This window comes from Panthera pardus, unplaced genomic scaffold (genome assembly GCF_024362965.1).
Source record: "Panthera pardus isolate Hobbes unplaced genomic scaffold, ASM2436296v1 HiC_scaffold_20, whole genome shotgun sequence".
Lineage (NCBI taxonomy): Eukaryota > Metazoa > Chordata > Mammalia > Carnivora > Felidae > Panthera > Panthera pardus.
Genome location: NW_026526766.1, coordinates 79,394,948 through 79,417,805, shown reverse-complemented (window position 1 = coordinate 79,417,805; position 22,858 = coordinate 79,394,948). Strand labels below are relative to the sequence as shown.

Genomic DNA, 22,858 nt, shown 5'->3' with positions numbered 1-22,858 from the left:
TTATTCATGAAGTAGACTTATGCTGAGATAAATGTCAAATAAAAAGATGACGAGCCTCAGGGGCGCCTGGGTGGCTCAGTCGGTTGAGCGTCCGACTTTGGCTCAGGTCATGACCTCACAGTCCGTGGGTTCAAGCCCTGTGTCGGCTCTGTGCTGACAGCTCAGAGCCTGGAGCCTGCTTTGGATTCTGTGTCTCCTTCTCTCTGTGTCCCTCCCCTGCTCACGCTGTCTCTCTCTGTCTCAGAAATAAATAAACATTAAGAAAAATTAAAAAAAAAAAAAAAGATGGCAAACCTCAGAGGCTCATATTCACATGGGGCTCTGAAAATCATCTCTTGTGTAATAATTGGGAGTAACAGCTACTTGTGTAAACTCTTTATTACTTTGCCTATAGTTCTGGGAGATCAAGAAAAAGTGATTTATTAGTAGAAAAAATTAACAATTGAGGAAAGCTGTATCATTTTCTTCACTCACTTCATTTAATAAAGGCATTGCGTCTGGCAATTACGTGTCCAAAGACATTATCCCTGTGCTCACAGAGCTTACTCTCAGTGGAAAGATAGAAATGCAAACAAGCTATGAGTATTCATAAAGTGCACAGGAGATTCAGGGAAGTCTTAAGAGACGAAGCTGTGTTTAGGTTGCGACTTGAAAAATGAGTAGCAATTTGTATGAAAGAACAAGGGATCTTTAGTAGAGTGCAGGTGGCTTACTATTTCTTGAAGGCAAGAACACTTGTTAGCAGTGGAGAGGAAGGGTTGCAGGAGAGTAGGAAATGATAAGAGACGAGACTTTTGTCTGTCTGTTTACTGTTGTATCTCTAACACCTAGAACAGTGCCTGGCACAAGGTAGATTCGTAAATGCTGATGAATGAATAGAATGAATGAATGAAGAATAAAATAAACAGGGCCAGACCATAAAAGGCCTAATATGCAAACTTTATCCATTGAAGAATACCGTAAGGGGGGATATTGGATTTGCTTTTAAGAAAAATCACTCTGCCATTGGGGGAGTGGGAACATCCTTTTTTTTTTTTTTTTTTTTACAATATTTTTGTTTTTGTTTTTCTATTAACATTTCCTTTTAGCCTTGAATTTTTACTAAATTTCCTCCTGACTTAAAAATCTTGTTTCTAATCTGGGAATTTGAAATCTTGGTACTTAATGTTACCCCAATTTTTCCAAAGAGTTCAAACCACTTTAACACCAGAACATGGTAAAAATTTGCAGCCATTTCAAGCAACTGGTGGGCTTTTTATATATCGTCATTAGCTGGTACCATTAAGTGTTCTGAGAGGTGAGTGTAAAATGTAAAAAGTATGTGTTTTTTTTTTTTTTTTTAACAACAATTAACTTTCAAAGAGAAAAAAAAGAAAAATCACTCTATCAGAAGTCTGGTGGATAGAGAGAGTGAGCTGGGGCAAGGAGACCAGTAAGGAGAATATTGTAACAATCCAAGCAAGAGAGCTAAAGACCTGATGTAAGACATTGGCACTGGCATTGGCAATGGTGCTGGAGAGGTGGGAACCCATGTAAGAGGTATTTGGACAGTAAAATATACAGGGCTAGGTGGTTGTTCATATGTACAGAGTAAAGGGAAAGAGAGAGATGAATCTCCCATGTTTCTTTCTGGGTTGGGTGCATGAGTGAAGAGATATTCCATTAATTAGATAAAGAATACAGGTATATAAGCAAGATAGACGGAGATGATGATGTTAGGTTTTAAACATGTTCATTTTGAAGTGATGGTGGTATATTCAGATAGAGATGTCTGGTAGAGACTTGCATATATATTGTGTACCAAACTCAAGAAATCTTATAGCATATTCTTATGCTATTCCTTAGGAAAACAGAACAATGCCTCATAGCTTTAATTTTATTTAAAAATAATTTTATTTTATACCCTAATTATTCTTCTTGCAATTGTACCAATCTCTAGTTTAAATTATCTTTTTAAAATTCACTTCTGTATTTTTTCCTTGAAGGTAGAATTTTAAAAGGCAGCCATCTTAGTCAAAAGCAGGTAACTGACCTCAGCCTGTTTCCTATTGTAATTAATTTGTTCCAGTAGATGTTTGCACAGTGCCAATGGTTTATGTCTTAGAAGATATTTTAAGCATATTACACCAAGTATCATGGTAAGTTCATGGTAAAACAAATTAGACTAAAATTTGAATGTTAATAAATGGCCAGACAGAGGCTTATTCGGAAAAAGGCACCGAGTGCATTGAGTTTAAGTGTAAATAATGTGTGTCTGTTACGGTTTAGATAGCTCTGTATGTTTTTCAGCACACTTCTAGCTTACGTCCTCCATTCAGTACAGTGCATGCTCTGCCCTCCTGGTCTTCTAATTATTAACTAGAAGAACAGCTGTAGTCAAATAATTAAAAAAAAACCCAACACATCTTTCTTCCAGCTACTGATGACCTTTGAGAACATTAACATAACATGTCACAGTGAATTGATATAGTTGCTGCTGACCAAACATGGTACTTTCCTAACCCCTGCTGCAGACTCTTCTACTTGTTTATTTTATTAGCCTACTTTTAGGCCAGTATGGGATTAAAAAAAAATTTTTTTTTAATGTTTATTGATTTTTGAAGGAAAGAGAGACAGAGTGTGAGCGGGGGAGGGGCAAAGAGAGAGGGGGACACAGAATCCGAAGCAGGATCCTGGCTCTGAGCTGTCAGCACAGAGCCCGACATAGGGCTCAAACCCATGAACTGTGAGATTGTGACGTGAGCTGAAGTCGGACGCTTAACCAACTGAGCCATCCAGGTACCCCTGGGATTTTTTTAAAGAAATATTTTAAAGTTAAAGTTTTGTTATTGATAATATTAAATGGTAATTTATTTTGCTTCTTCTGAAAGACTTCCACAAATATGTAAATGTATATGTGCTAACACTACAAATAATCAAGTTTGTACAAATGCAGTATTTGGCATCAAGGTGTTTATTTATTTAACAAATTATGTGCAAGATACTTTAATAGATCCTGTGGGAAATAAAAGATTAATAAGACAGTGGGTCTTACTCCAAAGGAGCTTCCAGCTTAGTAAGGACACCAAAAAAAGAAAAAATGTATATAAATAATTATAATACAAAGTAAAAATTGACATCATAAACTAAAAAGATAAAATGTTAAGGGGATTAAGAATCTGGGAGATCTCACTTATAGCTGAAAAAAATCAGAGATGATTTCATTGAAGAGATAGCTTTTGACTTCAGTTTTGAAGATAGGAAAGGATTAGGCATATAGAAGTGGACAAGGTGGAAAAGGATGTTATTATAGAACAGGAAAGATCAAGATTAATGACTCAGAGATGTGCCTATATAGGATGTAAGGTGGAAGGGAAGTGGGGGCAGAGGAGATAAATCTGTCAAGTCCTGCTGGGGTCAGGTCATGGAGGGCCTCAAGGGCCAGACAAATGATTTGGATTTTATTCATGAAGTAGTCTTTAAGCGGAAGAAAGATCAGCACTGTGTCCTTGCAGTAGTAGGATGGATGGATATAAGTAAGAGGAGATTAGAGGCAGAATGAAAACTAGTGAGGGCCCAAATTAGGATAATAATAGTAAGAACAGAGAGAATAAATAAATCAGAGAGAATAAATCAAACAGAATAAATTGTGGACAATAGCAAAAATGGCGATATGCCCCATGATAGCAAGAGTTCTGTGCCTAATACTCTGTCAAGTTTGTGATTCTTGCATTACTACATACACACAAATCTAAAGTTAGTTTGTATTTCTAAGTTGAATTTAAGGAATTGCTCAGTCTCAGGTTTCCTTCTCAGGCCCATACTCTCTCCCCGAGTTCCTATTCTTCCTTTGTAGATGGCCGCAGGGATCGAATCTGCTTTCCTATATGCTTCAGCCGTTGCGGCCGCCCACTGTGTCCCAGGGGATTTTTATTCCCAATGCAGCCTTGCTGCTGAGTGTCAGCAGGGTCCCCACATGCATGTTCTTTCTGTGTTGCTAAAAATAAATCCAAGGGCCCTTTACCTTTCGAGAGTTCTAAAAAATGATTAATCGTTGTAGAGAGGTTTGTAGGGGTAGCGAATATAAAAGATATGGGTAAGTTGAGTGGTTATATAATTGACAAACTTTTCCACAAACAAGGTGCAAATATAGTCATACCTCTGTTATTTTGCCAATTAATTACTCTGACACTCATATTGCCTCAGTAGCAGCCCAATTTCCTTTTGAGGCAACCCGTTCTCCAACAATTAATTACTCATTTTCCAATATCTCTAGGGTTCAGCCCTCCTCTGATGTTGAGTATCAAGGGAATGCGATTCTAAACAGGTCACTGACATTACTGTTTTTCACTCCTATGTAGAAAGGCTGGGTTGAAGCCTGGCCCTGAACAGCCTGACAGATTGTGCTTGCTCACTACTGTAGTGATGCTTTTACTGGCCCAGATCCTTGCAGAGGCAGCAACAAGTCTTTGAGGAGGATGAGCCCACACGTCAGTGCCAAGTTCTTTCAGGACGCTCTAAACTAGGGCTCCAGAGTCATAGATCTCAACAATCAGCCCCTTCAGTCTATCCATGCAGCCCTATTCCAGCGCGCAAGCCAGCTCCAAGAGTACCAGTGGAGGACATTTTGTAGAATCTTTCACCTAACAACCCCAAATCTCCCTCCCTCCCAGATAAAACAGGTCTTGCCAAACCTTTCCCCCAGGACAGCGGTGCCTACTCGCTCTGTACCACACAGCTAAGAGAAACTGGAACAAGTGATTCTTCACCCGGTCAAGAGAATTTGCTTCGCAACTACTTTCGGTGCCTGCCCAAATGGCAAAGCGTTTGTAAACTTCTCTTGCTAAAGAAGAAAGAAACCACAGATTTAATCTCTAGTTAAGCATCTCTTGGATAGGACATTTTACTACACTTAAAAAGGTTAAAAATCTTATAAACATATAGTGGTTCTCTGACATGAAGTTTGACTTCTCTCTCAGATGAAAACACCACACAAGCTGGCGAATAACATTAGATTATTACTCTCACCATCAACCCCAGAAGGAACAACATTAACATTTATTGAATGTTTGCCATGTGCCAGGCTAAATGCTTTATATGTACTAACTTGTAAGGATAAAACAACAACTGACTGAAGTGGTATTTGTCTCATTTCACAGGTGGGGAAACTGAGACTTGAGTGATTTGCTCCAAAACAGTCAGTGCCAGAAACAGGCTCAAACTAATACCTGTCTGACTATCCTGCCTTTAGTAGGCCCCAGTGTTTCTTAATTGAGTGGCTGAACCTCTGCTTATTTTCTAAATAAACCTAATAACCATCCTAAGTTAAGCTACCATACAGACAGATCCCCAGCATGAAAACTCATCATTTGAGTGATCAAGATAACATCATCAGTAATAAGTCATGTGGTAGTATCATGTACCCCCTAATATGAGGCAATGAGAACGTCATGTTACCTCTGCGATTGTCTTCACTAAAACCCATACTCTCGGTCTAATTATGACAAGACACCAGACAAACCCAAATTGAGGAACATTTTTTAAAATAACTAGTACTCTTCAAAAGCTTCAAGGTTCTAAAAGGCAAGGAAAGACCAAGAAACTGTCAGATTGGAGGAGGCCAAAGAGTCATGACCAGTAAACGTAAGGTGTTATCGTGGATTGGATCCTGGAACAGAAAAAGGACATTAGTGTAAAAATTAGGGAAATATGATAAGGTCTATATTTAATAGTACTATAGCAACGTTAATTGTCAATTTTGATGAATATACCGTAGTTGTATAAGAAGTTAACCTTAGGGGAATTTGGGCGACGAATATACAAGAACTGTCTGTACTATCTTTACACTTTTCTTTAAATCCAATATTATTTAGAAATAAAAAATTAACATGATTGTTAGGGCAGTCAGTCAAGGGAATATGGATGGTATTAGTGTTTTCTGATGACAGTGTAGTTGGTTCTACTGATAATTCTCAGCCTTGGGTCTGGAAGAGGAATCAGGATAAGGAAATTAACTTTGCTGGCATGAAGAGCTGCCACTTTAGATGTATGACATTGTGGTTAGAATATACAATCAAATTCATAGCCTACTTTACTGGTTTTAATATCTCTTTTTTCTCTAAAGTTTTAAAAGAGCGTCTAAACCTTGTATTAGTAGACTTAGGCTACAATAGGACTCTTGTTCCCACACAGAAGGCTTTGTCTTCCCCTGTGTCCCCTGAAAGAAAATTAAATCAGCATGACTTGTTCCATCTCAGATGGTTTTTTTTTTATAGCAAGAAATATGTTTCCTAGAGGGTAGAGGGAAATACGGGACTGTTCATCTTTTTTCTCCTTGGATTTGATCTCCACTCAAAATATCTAAATTTGTCAATCCCAGAGAGAGATCTTGATTTGAAGTTTCTCCAAAGTTCCTATGAAAAGGGACACAAGTACTTTAGCTGTGATTATTTTAATATTTGAAGTGTATAGGACTAGTTTAGAAAATTATCAATTCCATTATTATCATCCTTTATATATTAGATGAATTCTCTGGTATGATATATTCAGTGTGTTTCAACAATTTGGGTATTTCGGGCTTGCTCCTGTGGTTATAAATTCAGTAGGTTTCCAGGTAATGTTAATAACTAACGTCTGTAAAGTCAGTTACAATTAATAGTATTTTCTTAGCCTGTACATTTAATCATTTGATTCTAACAACAACCCTGTAGGTAAGGTGAGGTTGAAGTAGTTAAGGATGATTTCCTACCAAATTACAGATGAGAAGTAATAATCGAAAGGTTACATGATAAGCCCAAGCTTGGAGTCTATTAAATTCCAGAGCAAGAGCAGTTAACTCCAGATCTTCTGACACCTATCCCATGTTCTTTCTGTTACCTTAAACTCCCATGGCATGCAGTTCTGGGCTAGTATATGCCCCTATGCTCAAGGTCACAAGTTCTTAACCTACAAGGAGAAAAGCACATGAAACGTAATGGTGGATATGTACGTTTTTCTGTGGAAAAGGTCTATAAGATTTAATAGATTCTCAAAGAGATCTGAGATGCCATCAAGTTTAAGAAGCTTTATCCTAAATACTATCAGGAAGGACATAGACATTCTTCTCACACTGCCAGAAGCAGTAATGAAAATATGGCTTATATTGTCAATAACAGAATCACTTCCTCCTCATCTGCCAATTCCTAACACATACACTATGACCATTTCCTTAATTAAGTTTTAAATTTGCTGATCCTGGGGCGCCTGGGTGGCTGAGTCGGTTGAGCGTCCGACTTTGGCTCAGGTCATGATCTCACCGTTCGTGAGTTCGAGCCCCGTGTTGGGCTCTGCACTGACAGCTTGGAGCCTGGAGCCTGCTTTGGATTCTGTGTCCCCCTCTCTCTCTGCCCCACCCCTGCTTGTGGTCTGTCTCTCTCTGTCTTTCAAAAATGAATAAACACACAAAAAATTTAAAAAAAAATTAAATTTGCTGATCCTGAATTGGTTTTTTAAAAGAGTTCTATGATTGAATAAAATGCCCAGTAAAAGATATTATAGATATTTGAAAGAAAAGTTTTTACAGAAAAATATATTAGTTTTTTCAACTAAACTGTTCACCCAAGGAAGCTGCATAATCCAGGAGAGGCAGCAGGAGGAACAGAAGGAAACTAACATTTGATAAATCTGTTAAACCTCTGTTTTTGATGCTTTACACATATAACCTCTCTGACTTCGTAGAACAACTTAGATGTCTTGCTCTTAGAAACTGAGTTACTAAGCAATATGGCATAATTAATAAATGGTAGAGCTTAGATTTGAGCCCATGTCTATCTGACTCCAAGACTCTCCCCACTGTACCCTAAAATGGAATGGGCAAGATTAGATATGGCATTGTGAGTCTCAGTGTAAGTGTAGGTGTAGGTATGGGTGAACGTGATTCATCAACCTAAGGAGTGGCCAATAGAGACATAAATCTGTAAATCAGAGCTGGGCTACAATGAAATTAAATATTGTATAGAAGAAGGCAACATGAGTATCGAGAGCATCCATAGAGAATCATTTGAAAGTCAGGAATTAGGATATTATAAATATCAAAGTTGAGTCCACTTGACTTGCTGGCGCTTAAATGGCTTAAATGACAGGCATTTGACATGTGGGAGATCTGGAAGTAAGTGTTGTGAACCTAGTCATCGGGGTGGGAAGTGGGAAGATAGGACCACTGGGACCAGGAGCCAAGCATTGAGAAATTAGGGACAGTAGTTATAATTCAGCCATCTAAACTATAGAGAACTAAGGTCAAAGGAACCAGTAGCGAATGGGACTTAATGACAATTCACTGAGGTTGATTGCCTTAAGTACCCTCTTCTTACGTCAGAACTAACACCGAATTAAGAGTTAAGCAGTAAGCTCAGAGATGGAAATCAAGCAGCTTTACCAGTCAGGGGCTAGGAATGTAAAAAGTAGAGTGAGACAAGTATAATGACATTTTTCCAGTTAATCTACTGCAGTGCTTCTTCAGGTATGGTCCTCAGGCCAATATCAGCATAACCCGGGAATTGGTTAGAAGTGCAAATTCTTGGGTCCAACCCCAGACCTATTGAATCAGAAATTCTGAGATAGGGCCTAGCAATCAGAACCACTGATCTAGTGGACAATATGTTGCCCACAAAAACCTAAGGTCAACTTCTACCCAGAAGAAAACCAGGACTAATAACGAGGAGGCTGTTTGAGGCATTCCAGTCTCTGTTCTTTGTTTGTATGAGGACCATACAAGCTAAAGAGGCTTGGGCTTAAGCAAAATAGACTTTTCTTTGAGGGCTAGTAAATTATTTCTTTCCTTTCTGCTCTTTTTTGTCCTTCAAAGGACAAATCCAAGGGATCAGGATCAATGTCTTACAATGTTGACTGGCCCATCACGTACCACTCATTAAATGTCTCATTTTGCTCACCTGAAATAAATATCCTATTTCAAGGATTCTTAGAGGTTTACTTAAATGTAACATAAAGTGGGGCACCTGAGTGGCTCAGTCATTTGAGTCTGACTCTTGATTTTTGGCTCAGGTCATGACCTCAGGGTTGTGCAGTCAAGCTCCACACCAGGCTCTGTGCTAGCATGGAGCCTGCTTGGGATTCTCTCTCTCTCCTTCTGCCCCTCTCCCCCACTCGCACTCTCAGTCAATCAATTAACCAATCAATCAATGGAACATAAAGTATCAAGATTAGGTACTTGGAAAATATTAAATGGACTAAATTGAAGACAAATATTGTACTCAGAAGGCATCATGAATTAATGAGGGAAGCATACATAGATTTTGGAGCCAGATTACCTGATCATTAAATGGAAAAATTTTGAGTGTCTATCATGTGCCAGGCACTGTGCTAGGCCCTGGCTATATAACGGTGGAGAAAAAAGAAAACCAGATAAAACCCCCTGATTTCATAGAGCTGACATTCTAGATGGGGAGAGATTTAATAAACAATGGAAATGAAATATGTATTATATTAAATAGTAAGAGATCTTGTAATTTTAGATGTTGTGGCTGGCCAAGGCCTTGTTGAGAATATAACATTTGAATCAATAATGAAAAGAAGTAAGGGAGCATGCCTCATGGGTCCCCTGGGTGAAGGCTATTGCTAACAGAACGGACAGTGGGTGCAGGGTGTCTGATACAGAAACATCCACAACGCGTCTGAACAACAGCAAGGTGAGCATAGCTGAAGCGTTGGAAGATGGGAGAAGGGATTAGGGGAGCGCTAGGTAAAAGCAAAATCTATACGCGGATGCTGAGAATACAGTCCTTCCAACATGTCTGTTTTTAAAAACATTTATATGAAAAACTTGAGGGGAAAAGTTGGTTCAGAGACAAACAGATAAACAGAACAGAAATGAAAGCCCAGAAACGCCCCATGTGTATAAAGATATTTCACATGTGGCTGAGTAGGTACTGAAGTTTAGTGATGCACCTCAACAACACTAGGCGTGTAGTGGCAATACTTGCATGGTTTTTACTATGTGGCAGACACTGTTCTGCCTGCTCAACACGTCCTAACTAAATTAATCTTCACAAACCTGTGAGAGAGAGACTATTATTTTCTCCATTTTACAAGTGAGGAAACTAAAGCACAAAGAGTTTAAGTAATTTATTTGCGGTCATATGGCTAGTAAGTGATAAAGCCAGGATTTGAACCCAGGTAGTCTAACTCCAGTGTTTATATGTTAACTACTTTGTTAAAATATACAACTTCTAGACAAGCCTCAAACTGAGAGAAGATAATTGTAGCACATTAAACTGACAAGGGATAGATTTGTCAAGAATATATAAAGAACATCTACAAATTAACGTCAGAAATAGGTGGGAAAAAATTTGTAACTCTGTGTGGTGACAGACGGTAGCTAGACTCATGATGGTGATTGTTTCTCAATGTATACAAATATCAAATCATTATGTTGTATACCCGAAACTAATATGTTATGTGTCAATTATCCTGTTATAAAAAAAAAAAAAAGAATACTTGGGCAGACTTTTCATAGAAGAGGAAACGCAAATGGCCAATAAACTTGAAAACATGTTCCATCTCATTAATCTGGAGAATGTATTTAAAAACCACAGTATGATACCATTTCGAGCTGCCAGATTGGCAAAATTTTTAACGCTGATGATATCAAGTGTTGGTGAGGATACAGAGCAATGGGACCATGATTCCATTGTTAATAGGGGTGCAAATTGTGACCGCCACTTTGGAAAACAGGCATTGCCTTGTATGTTGGTGCTGTACAAGCTACTACCTAGGAATTTTATTCCTTGGTATATACTCTAGAGTACAGCATGCTCATATGTACCAGAAGATATACAGGTGTTATCTATACTACCTAATGAAAACAACCCAAATGTCTATAAGAATGAATACAATAGGGTTATATTCATATGATGAAATACAATACAGCAGTGAAAAAAGAGTGACTACAGCTGTACAAATGTATATCGATAAATCGATAAACCATAATACTGTATGGGACAAAGTAAATCAAAGAATACATGATGTTTATTAATATAAGGTTTAAGAGCAGGCAAAACTATTTGATACATTATTTAATAATACATATAGAAATGATAAGCCTCTAACAGAGCTGAACTGACTAAAACACTTAGCTGCTTCTGGGGCAAGAGAAGGGAATGAAGTTGAAGGAGGAGCTTCAAATGTCTTGTCTAGTGGATATGAAATTGTTAAGTTTGGTGTTCTTTCTTACATTCTATTGTCTTTAAACTTATCTGCCTCTGAATGAATGATATATTTCACAATTAAAAAATAAAGATTAAAAAAGCATTGCAAACAACAGATGTTGGCAAGGATGCGGAGAAAGAGGATCTCTTTTGCATTGTTGGTGGCAATGCAAGCTGGTGCAGCCACTCTGGAAAACAGTATGGAGGTTCCTCAAAAAACTAAAAATAGAACTACCCCAACTGCACTACTAGGCATTTCTCCACGGGATACAGGTGTGCTGTTTCGAAGGGGCACACACACCCCCATGTTTATAACAGCACCATCAACAATAGCCAAAGTATGGAAAGCGCCCAAATGTCCATCGATGGATGAATGGATAAAGAAGATGTGGTATATATATACAATGGAGTATTACTCGGCAATCAAAAAGAATGAAATCTTGCCATTTGCAACTACATGGATGGAACTGGAGGGTATTATGCTAAGTGAAATTCGTCAGTCAGAGAAAGACAAAAATCATTTGACTTCACTCATATGAGGACTTTAAGAGACAAAACAGATGAACATAAGGAAAGAGAAACAAAAATAGTATAAAAACAGGGAGGGGGACAAAACATTAAGTGACTCATAAATATGGAGAAAAACTGAGGGTTCCTGGAGGGGTTGTGGGAGGGGGGGATGGGCTAAATGGGGAAGGGGCATTAAGGAATCTACTCCTGAAATCATTGTTTCACTATATGCTAATTTGGATGTAAATTTTAAAAAATTAAAATTAAAAAAAAAAAAAAAGCATTGCAAGGTTCTATCAATAAAGCTGTTAGGGGTGAGGAGCTTTGCAAGGAAACTGGCCAGCATTGGGGCATTTGCAAAACAGTGCCAGCTGCAGGTAGGAAAATAGTGCTCCCAAGTCAGAGAATTGGATTGACACAGATCAGAAGCAATGTCTCATTTCCTTGGCAATCACTTTAAAATCCCATTCGTCAGAGGAGTTATTTAAACAACTGACAGTTGAGCCAGGAGAAGATTAACATAAGAAACCTTTTCCAGGAGCGTTGCAAGTCTATTAATATGAGCACGTTAAATCCTTCTGTCTTGCTTTCATTAAATACACAGAGGTAATCTATAAAATAAAGGAGAGAGAAAAAAGCCAGGTATTAGAAGGCAGAAGACCTGGGTTCTAATTCTGATTGCCCTCTGGATGTGTGACCTTGAAAATTGAGTCAGTTCATGTCATTGAAACTCTATTGATTAGGGATGTTGAGTATTAATATTTGGCCATGTATAGAGCTACTCATATTTGGAAGGCACTTCAATATGTAATTTTAACTAATTTCCACAATCTTTTGGAACAGGGATTATTATTCTTATTTTTCAGACGTAAAAACTTGCTCAATAATCAAGTAGCTAGAAAGTGGCAAAATTGAGACTTATGAATGCCATAGAATTATTGTAAGAACTAAAATAACTAATGCATATGTAAGTATTGTGCTATGCACTTCATTTATGATCCCACAGTGTGTTAATATTGTAAGTGTTAATATTTCCTCTGACTACCTCATCCCCAACAGGTTTAGAACTCAAAAGTTTAGGACGTGGGTTTAAAGGACTTGGTCCTTAGCACTGTCAATCTCAGTATTTTTGAGTTAAAGAGGTTTTTGTTTGCTTGTCTGGAAACTAAGCCACCACTTATGCTGTCATTTCCGTGAGTTCTAAATTCTAGGCACTACAAGTTAATTTTTGGAACACAGCATGTACACAAATCAAGTATTAATAATTACCCTTTCAGGTTAGTATCCAAGGTATATAAAGAACTTCTAAAACACAACACCCAAAAAACAAATAATCCAATTAAAAATGGGCAGAAGACATGGCTAGACATTTTTTTCAAAGACATACAGATGGCCAGCAGACACATGAAAAGATGCTCAAACATCAGTCATCATCAGGGAAACACAAATCAAAACTACAATAAGCTATCACCTCACACCTGTCAGAATGGCTGAAATCAACAACACAAGAAACAGTAGGTGTTGGCAAGGATAAGGACAAAGGAGAACCTCTTATACTGTTGGTGGGAATGCAAACTGGTGCAGCCACTCTAGAAAAAAATACGGAGTTCCCTACAAAAGTTAAAAATAGAACTACCCAATGATCCAATAATTGCTTAGGTATTTACCCAAACAATACAAAAATACCAACTCAAAGAGATACATGCCCCCTGATATTTATAGCAGTGTTATCTACAATAGCCAAATTATGGAAAGAGCCCTTGTGTCCACTGATTGATTAATGGATAAGGAAGACGTGGTGTAGGCACACCATGGAATATTACTCAGCCATAAAAAAGAATGAAATCTTGCCATTTGCAATGACATGGATGGAGCTAGAGAGTATCATGCTAAGTGAAATAAGTCAGTCAGAGAAAGACAAATACCATACAATTTTGCTCATATGAGGAATTTAAGAAACAAAACAAATCAACAAAGGGGGTGGGGGAGAGAGGGAGGGGGAGAGAGAGAGAGAGAGAGAGAGAGAGAGAGAGAGAGAGGCAGTAAACCAAGAAACAGAGTCTTAACTATAGAGATGGTTACCAGAGGGGAGGTGGGTGGGGAAGATGAGTTATATAGGTGATGGGGTTTAAGGAGTGCACTTGTTGTGACGAGCACAGGGTGATGTATGGAAGTGTTGAATCACTATATTGTGTACTTGAAACTAATATTACACTGTATGTTAACTGATGAATTGAAATCAAAAAAAAATTTTTTTCAAAAAAAATTACCCTTTCATTGAGCAAAGCTTTTACAATGGTTACAAAAGAATACAATGTTGACATATTTGAGAACCATCTTCTTTTCTAGGAGATGATACTGAGATGATACTGAAACCTCATGCTTTTTCTCTTTTCAAAATGACTTTTAAAATGCAGAAATCTCTTTCAAATAATGGAGTAATTGTGTGGGCTTGAGTATTTTATGGCTGTATTTATTCCATTAAACAAAGTGAAGGCAATGAGAAAGAACTTTACTAGTTGAATTAAGTTAAGGCTTCCAAGTTATGGCTCTGGAAATATTACACTTTCTATTTTTTTGCCATTAAGGTTTATTTCTGACTTTTCAAATAAGCTTTTAAATTTGATTCTGGTAAGATCAGCTATCAGAAAATATTTTTGCACTTAAGCAATACCCTTTTTGAGTGTTAAGAATTTCTGTCTGAATATGGATTTCCTCTAAGAATATTTTAGACTATTTGCCCTCAAAAATACAAGGAATGTCTCGTATAATGGCCCAATGTTTTCAACAATAAAGCTATCTTTTTTTTTTTCTCCAGCAAAGGAGCTTTGCTCATTGCATAATGGTCTTTTCCATGATTGTAGAAAGACAGAGGAACACAAAATGCATATGGTTTTTTGCCAAAATGCCCAATTACTGGGTTTCTTTCATAACCAAAAGGAGAAACTAATTTTTTATTACCTTTACAAAACCATGACACAAACATGAAGTTCAGAATTGCTAATAACTTTTCATTTTCTGTGTTTTCCCATGTAAAGACTTTCTAGTTAGTAAAACTTTCTCCAGCTTCCTTTTAATATCTTTAATACATTGAGAGACTTTATAATCAGCAATTTTCTGTTCCTTTCATACTATGTTTTAAGTAGTAGTTTCAGTCTCCTTCTATGTGTACTAAATTGTTTTGAGCTATTAAAGAAAAGATAGAGGAAAATTGATACCTCTGATCATCTATTTTTTTTCTGTTTCTCGTTCTTTCCATGTCAGAGTGCCAACATGAGAGCTGAGGGGGAAGGAAGGAGGAAAAGCGAGGCTTGTGGAAAACCACAAATAAATTAATTTCCCCCAATTAGAACTGTTATCTTTTTAGTTATTTTGTGACTGCTTGAGTCCAAATTGATCACATGTTATCTAAAGATACGCCACGCACATATAATTGATATTTTATAACTCTCAGGAAGAACATAAACAGCACAAAAGGTGCCAAGACATTTAACAATTTAGAAAAACATTAAACCAATTAGCTAGTGTGTACAAAAACTCCTCCGGTCTCACTGGTTTTGGCCCCACCTTATGTAGGATTTTGCAGATCCTTTCCCTTCTCAATTAAAAAAATTTTCTTTCCCCAAACCATTTCTCCCAGGTTTTCACAATGTGCTCTCTTTTCCTATAGCCACCTTTTTGCTCCATACTAACGATTACCCTATATTCTTGCAGTTTTTCCAGGTTTGTTAATGGAATTAAAAAAATTTTTTTTAACATTTATTTATTTTTGAGACAGAGAGAGACAGAGCATGAACAGGGGAGGGGCAGAGAGAGAGGGAGACACAGAATCGGAAGCAGGCTCCAGGTTCCGAGCCATCAGCCCAGAGCCCTACGCGGGGCTCGAACTCACGGACCGTGAGATCGTGACCTGAGCTGAAGTCGGACGCCCAACCGACTGAGCCACCCAGGCGCCCCGTGTTAATGGAATTTTAAAAGTAAATAACTTAGCCTTGTCTAGAGACTCCAGCCCATTTTCCTTAGAATTCTCAGGAAAAAATCAAGACCCACAATTCCTGTCATCACCTTCCTAGTGCTTTCATGCCAGAGTACCGATTATATGCCAGATACTGTGCTGAGTGCCCTGGGCATGCTGTCTTTCATTCCCACGGTAACCCTACAAAGTTTGGTATACTCGTCTTTATTTTGCAAATGAGAATCCTGCGTCTAAGGAAGAAGATGCACTTGGTCCCAGCTAGTGACCAGCACAGCTAGAACATGAACCAAGCTCTCGGTCTCCTCAGGCGATGAATTTTCCATAGGCCCGGATACTTCCCCTCTTATGGTCCACCCTTCCCGTGCTAGTCAATGGTGTTATAAAATAATGGAAATCCTGGAGACTTTCCATTTACTCATCTAGATAATTTTTTAAAGTTTGACTTAATTAAGTAATCTACACCCAACGTGGAGCTAGAAGTCATGACCCCAAGATCAAGAATGGTGTGCTCTTCTGGCTGAGCCAGCCAAGCACCCCGCAAGAGATCATTTCTCAGTGTTCAAGCCTTGTAATAGTTGTTCACACTTACGAATGTGATAAATTTTATAACTAAGTACTTAACAACCATAAGAAAATCTGAGAATTCTGTTTGGGATAATTTAAGAAATGTATAGAATATACTTAGTTATACGTTGTACAGCATAGTTCCACAATGCTTGTGCTTTCTTTGTAAATAATTCTATATTCGTCTTTCTGATGTAATTCTCCATACTCTATTAGTACTTAACTAGTAACTAACTCATGTCTGTAAAAGCGACACCAGATGAGCAAATTCTATCTTAAATTCTTTGTTAGTTGATCTCAGAAGTATAGATTTCTGACTTCTGTTCGAAATCTAGTTCTGTGTCCTTATTTGCCAGATATGAAGCTATGAGTCTTTGGTCCTTTCATTTCAAATCTATGGATACACATAAGTGGTCTGTTAACAGGACTTTTTTTCCCCCTGTCTTTGATTTCATTGCATTTATATCATTGACCTTTGCTTCAAAAAGCATTCAACAGCCTCTAACAGAGGGAGACCATGAAAGGGGGTGTTGTAAAGGCTTTATTCTGTAAAAGAAGTCACACACAGGGAAAGCTTTATATTTGCTGAGTGATTTAATTCTTATACATGCAGAAATTGGCGATGGGCCATGAGTAACATGGAAAGCACCACCTAGTGCAGTCTCACAACCAAACTTTCCCACTCCCTTCTATATTTAAAAAGAGAGAGAGAAAGCAGCTCCTTTCCCATTGTTTTAAAATCTACCCAGGAAAAGTGAAGCATGGTATCTAGACTAGCCAACCACTTTATCAGGATCCATAAAGCCACTCATGGATTTTTGTTTGTTTGTTTTAACATCAGCAACTAAGGAGCACCGTCTCCAGGGAGAAAGATGACTGCTTAAATCGGTCTTTTGAGTGCGCAGAGCAGAATTATGACGGGAAAATCCACTTACAGGAATAGCAACCACTTTGAGAGCACTGGCTATGTTATGATTATGAGATATCATGAAGTGATTAGGTATTCCAACATAATATCATTTTCTTGTAGGTTGGTGAGTTCGGCAAGCACTGTCATTAAGAGTAACTGTTTATTCTTCCGTATGCCGAATAATCTAATCATGTAGAGAAATGAGGAACAAACATATTTTGATTAACTTTCTAAAAGCCTTGGAAATTGGCTAATAAATTGTTGTTAGCAATTCTTTGGAAAGCACATTATTTCCTTTATAATTTTCTGACAGTCGAGCGAGACTTAAATCGACTAGTTCCTTCTTGTTGAGTAATAAGATATTCCTGCACTTCATATTTGATGAATACAGATTTACTTTTTAGATCTTTAAGTACCTTGGGATATTCTTGGGTAAGACTGTGTAAGTGTATGCGGTGGGGTTTTTCCTCTTGTTTTCTTTTTTTGTGAAGTTACTTAAGAGACGTTGCTTGGTAATGTACATTTCTGTTGCTTGTCTAAAATCAAGCCTGGTCTTCTGCACTATGAACAGTATAAATTTTATTTAAGCATCAACATATTTGGGCTTGCATCTCTGGGAACCTTGGACTTTGCTAGGCTGCCATTTCTCTTCAAGCAGTGGGAACTCTTAGCTTCTGTTGAGGAAGACCTGAAATTTACTGGAAGTAAGGAAAAAGACCACAGTTTATTCTGGGCAAGGCAGAAACAGCTCACTGGGGTGAGAACCTAAATAAATGGTAAATTGTGGTGACTGGAATCTGCAGAATGAAGCTTGATACCCAAGTAGGTATCAAGTTATTTGGCAGGCAAATTTCTTGGACAAATTTAGATTCAGGCTTAGGGAGTGGCAGGTAGCATGGTATAGTAAGAAAAGTCTAGCTTTGTATAAATCAGCCTGACTTACTAGGTGTGGACAATACTTCAGTCCCTCCCCCACCCCGATTTCCCTCAGTAGTAAGACGAGGATTATGACTTCTACCTAGTAGGGTTATTTTCAGGATTAGAGAACATATGTATGTTTATTGACATAGGCCATCAACAAATGATGGCTCATTATTTTTATCATCATCTTCAGCAGCAGCATGACTCCTGCTTTCAGATGCCTCCATTTTACGTTTTTTGTAAAACTACTTGTTAGTCAAGCAATTGCATAACCTATATACTAGACAGCTTTGGGAGAGGAATACAGAGTTCAGTGGGTAACTTTTCAGGATACAAGACTTTGAAATATGTAAAATGTATATTATTTACATAAGCCTGGCTTCCTTTCCCTTCTGGACTGATTTTGTTTGAGTAAAGCCCTAAAAATATTCCATGTAGAACTGTTTTTCTGCTTTTCTACTCCTTTTTGGCATAGCCTGGGACAGTGCAGAGAACTGTAAGTAGGAGAGAGAAGTAAACTTTGACTCTAGCTGCTCAAGAGAATTTTTTAGGGATGGAGGGTGAAAGCCTCATTATTTAGCCCAGGGGATGCTGACAAAAAAGAGAGGCATATCTCAAAAACAAACAAACAAAAAAACACAAAACCTTAGGTTTGTATACTACAAGTAGAATACACATGGTTGGAAGTCGCTTCAGCTCCATTCTGCAAAGTTCAGCTGAGAATTCCAGGAACTCTCAAATTTGGAAGTTCTATTTTTATTATAGCAATAGGAATATGGGAATTATCAGGGGATTACTTCAACTGATATGTGTAAGAGCCGTGTAAGTACTAACAATTTTAGCCTGGGCTCTTGAACTAAAAGTAATAACCCCATGGGGGCTCACTGTCGGGAGCTGAATCTCTAAAAATATTATATTGAAAAGCAGTTTTATCTTCAATTGTCTCCCATCCATTGTGACTGGTGCCAAAATATACTCACGTAAAGTCTAAAAGTTTCAGGTTCAGAATAAGCATATAAAGAAGAGTCACGTTGTTAAATAAGGTATTTTTCTTACTTTACGTATTTATTTTTAAAGATTTTATTTTTAAGTAACCTCTGTACCCAATGTGGGGCTCAAACCTACAAACCCGAGATCAAGAGTCACGTGCTCTACCAATTGAGCCAGCCAGGCACCCCTATGTTTCTTACTTTAGATTTTAGTTTTCTTTTTGGGGTTGACAATCTAGAATTTTTATATGGATTTAATCCAGAAAGCAATGGGGGTCCCCATTATAATCCTGTTTACTTAATTGTGAATTCCGGTTTAGTTATCAGAAATATGATTTTAAGATAGCCTAGACCTAAAGTAGAAAATTATATTATTTCTAGCATCTCAATGGATATTGACTGATGCTTTCATTAAGATTGTAGTCTCCATGTTTTTCAGCCAGAGGCTAGGCTGGATGAAGACCAGGTGGTGGTTCTTCTCTTCTCCATATTGGGTAGGGTAGAGGCCGATGGAACTGTGGAATGATCCAGGAATGAGATGTAGCTGTGGTACCAGTTTTATGCCCCAGTGCTTGCCAAGCAAAGATTTCTAAGCATTAGGGATGCATGTTCCCATGACTCCTTTATCATTATTCTAACCTGCCTAAGTGCAGAGGATTAAATTGTCACAAATGACTAGTGTTACTATGTTAACTGAATTTCTATAGCCATGAAGTCGCTCAACTTCCAATTCAAAACAAAGACGAAAACAATAATTCTAGTAATTAGAATCCAGTTGAAATATTTCTACGTTAAGATCATCTATGCTGGGATGTTGGGCAACAAAACTTTCAAATTGATTTACTTTACTTTTGCTCGTTGTCTTTGCTTTTATTTGCAGTTCTGGGAAATGCCAGTGCAAAGCGGGCGTCACCGGCTCTACATGTGATCGATGCCAAGATGGATATTATGACTTTAGTAAGAGTGGCTGCTTGCCCTGCCAATGTAATAATCGGTCTGCCACTTGTGATGCCCTCACAGGTACGTGCTTTCCTTAAGTTGGTTGTGTAATTAGTCCATTGTTCTTTTCATAAATTTCATGAATCATGTTGGTTGGGAAGCAAAGAAGACAATATGAACTACAATTCCAGAAGGGGTAGACCTCGTCCTAAGTAAGGGGATGATCACCAGCCACTTTATTCCCAGGGGACATTTGCTGATTCTGGTCATAGGCGAAGGAGCAGAAATTCTTCTTGAGGAAAGAGACAGAAGAAGAGTTTTTGGCAGTTGTTTGGGACTTGTGTGATGGATTGGAAACTAGAGGAGCCCTAAAGACTGGGCCAGTTTCCTCCCAGGACGTTAGCTGATTGTTCAAGAGACAAGAGGCTGGCCCAAAAAGTATTAAGAAGTCTCTAAGTCTTACTGTGCTGTGGAGACAAAATCCCTTTAGAAAGAGAGGCCCTATTACCATACACAAACCTCTGTCTCTCAAGACACTGGCAGATTCTGAAGTGCGTGGAGTGAGACCTGGGCTGTACCCACCGAGGACCCACCCACTCTATGACCAAGATATAGTGATGAACCATAAGTGAACTGACTCGTACTGAGATTGCAGCCCATCTTCAACGTATCTCAATTTCTAATTGGGTCGAGATGATTCCCTCGTTATATCTGCCTCACAGAGAAAACAGGTCATCTATGGCTCTTCTATATGCTGTATCTGGCATATAATAAAAAATACTTGACAATGCTGAGGAGGGAAAATGTGACCAAAAATAAAGAGAAAAAATAAACAATGGAAGCAGACCCACAGATAATCCAGATGTTAGAGTTAGCAGAGAATGCCTTTAAAATAACTAAAGTTAATGTTTTAAGAAAATAAGGGGAAACCCAGAAAATAGGTAAAAAGAGGCAAATTTAAGAGAATTGGAATCTATTTAAAAAAAACAAAACTGAACTAGAACTGAAAAATACAACATCTGAAATGAACAACTCATAGCATGGGTTTAACAAACGTTTGTTCACGGTGAAGACAAGGTTTGTAGACTTGAATACAGCTCAGCTAAAAATATCCAACTGAAGCCCAGAGGAAAAAAATACAATGGAAAGAACAGAGCAGGAAGACATGTGAGACACAGCTAAAAAGACTGGCATAAATGTAGTTGGAGATTCAGAAAGAAAGGAGAAAGAGATTGGGGCAGAAGCAAGATTTGAAGAGATAATGGCCAAGAATTTTCCAAACCGGTACAAGACATCAGCCCACAGATTCAGAAAGCTCTGCAAACCCCAGGTGGTATAAAGCAAAGAAAACCACATTGAGGCAAACTATTAAAAACTAAAGACAACGAACTCTTCCGATGGTCAGTTTTCCTAAATGTAAGGACTAGAAATGCTTCCTTGGAAACCTTTTTTTCCCCAACAGAAAAATCAGGACAAACCAGCCAGACAAGTACAAGTGTTTTTATGAAAGTAAGGTTGCAGAATATTTGAAATTGAAAGTACTCTGGAAAAACCTGTATTGAAAGTTTATTCTTTAAAAAAATTTTTTTTCTTAATGTTTATTTATTTTTGAGACAGAGAGAGGCAGAGCATGAATGGGGGAGGGTCAGAGAGAGAGGGAGACACAGAATCCGAAGCAAGCTCCAGGCTGTGAGCTGTCAGCACAGAGTCCGACACAGGGCTTGAACTCACAGACCGTGAGATCATGACCTGAGCCGAAGGTCACACTTAACTGACTGAGCCACCCAGGCGCCTTGAAAGTTTATTCTTCATTTTAGTCCTCTGTCCATGGTGAAACAAACTGATTTAGCAGAAATAGTGTTATCATTATTATTATTATTTTTTTTTTTCTGTTACGTGATCTGGTCCCTGGCTACATACTGGTTCTCTCTCGTGCTTTTCTTTTTCTCTACTGTCTGTGATCCAGTCATACCGGCTTCTGTTCCTAAAACAAGCCGTGTTCCCTTTCTCCAAGGTTCTCATTTGTGATCTTACCTCTGCCTAGAATGGTCTTTCTAATACACCTCTACCCCACTGCTAGCCCTTTGCCTTATTAAGCCATATTGTTCCTTCAGGCCTTCCAACTTCCATGTAGTTTACCACATTAGAAAGTGGTTCCTGACACTCCAGGCTGAATGATGGCTCCCAGTTATGCACTGTCATATGCCATATTTTTTGTCATATTTTTTGTCATAGTATTTATAGTCTATAATTATGTGTTTATTTGTGATTATGAGTCATGCATGGCTTACTTACTCCACTGTAAGTTCTCTGATGGTAGGGGCGACCCTAGTTTTGTTCATCATTGTACACAGTCTCTAGCATGGAGCTTGGCACGTATACGTACTAAGTGTTTGTTGGGTAAATGAAGAAATGAATGGAAAAACGCAGAGGAAAGATACATTTCAGTCCTGGTTAATGACAGGAATGCTCCATCCTACTGAGTTGATGTAAATTTCTCCTCAGGTCTTGTACAGTAAGGAAGCAGTCTACACTGCTGATCTCATGTCTGGTTTTCTTTGCAGCAATGAGATACCTGTCTTTAATGGCAAGTAAATCCCAACCTGTCCTTGCTAGAGATAATTGAAGGCAAAAGAAATCCTTCCCATGATTGCGATTTCCAAAATCAGTTAGTAATAAGAGAAATAAATGGCTTCTCTGTTTATAAATATAATAAAAGTGGAATTCAACGTGAAGGGATGCAAATACTTGGTTTAAAACTGCAAGCTTAACATACAGTCTTTCCTTTTGTCTCAAAGATTTTTTTCAACAGCGCTGGGATACGGCTGCCCTCTGGTGGCCACTTACTATGTTTTCACTGTCCTTACTT

The 22,858-nt window shown here is 38.1% G+C and overlaps 1 protein-coding gene across 1 annotated transcript in view; it reads left to right on the top strand.

Annotated features, from left to right (window-relative positions):
* Window positions 1-22,858, top strand: part of MEGF9 (multiple EGF like domains 9) — an 89,302-nt gene that overhangs the window by 52,308 nt on the left and 14,136 nt on the right. The window contains exon 3 of the mRNA XM_019454017.2: window positions 19,931-20,070. Coding sequence (XP_019309562.2) covers window positions 19,931-20,070 — 140 coding nt within the window. The remainder of the gene's footprint in view (window positions 1-19,930; window positions 20,071-22,858) is intronic.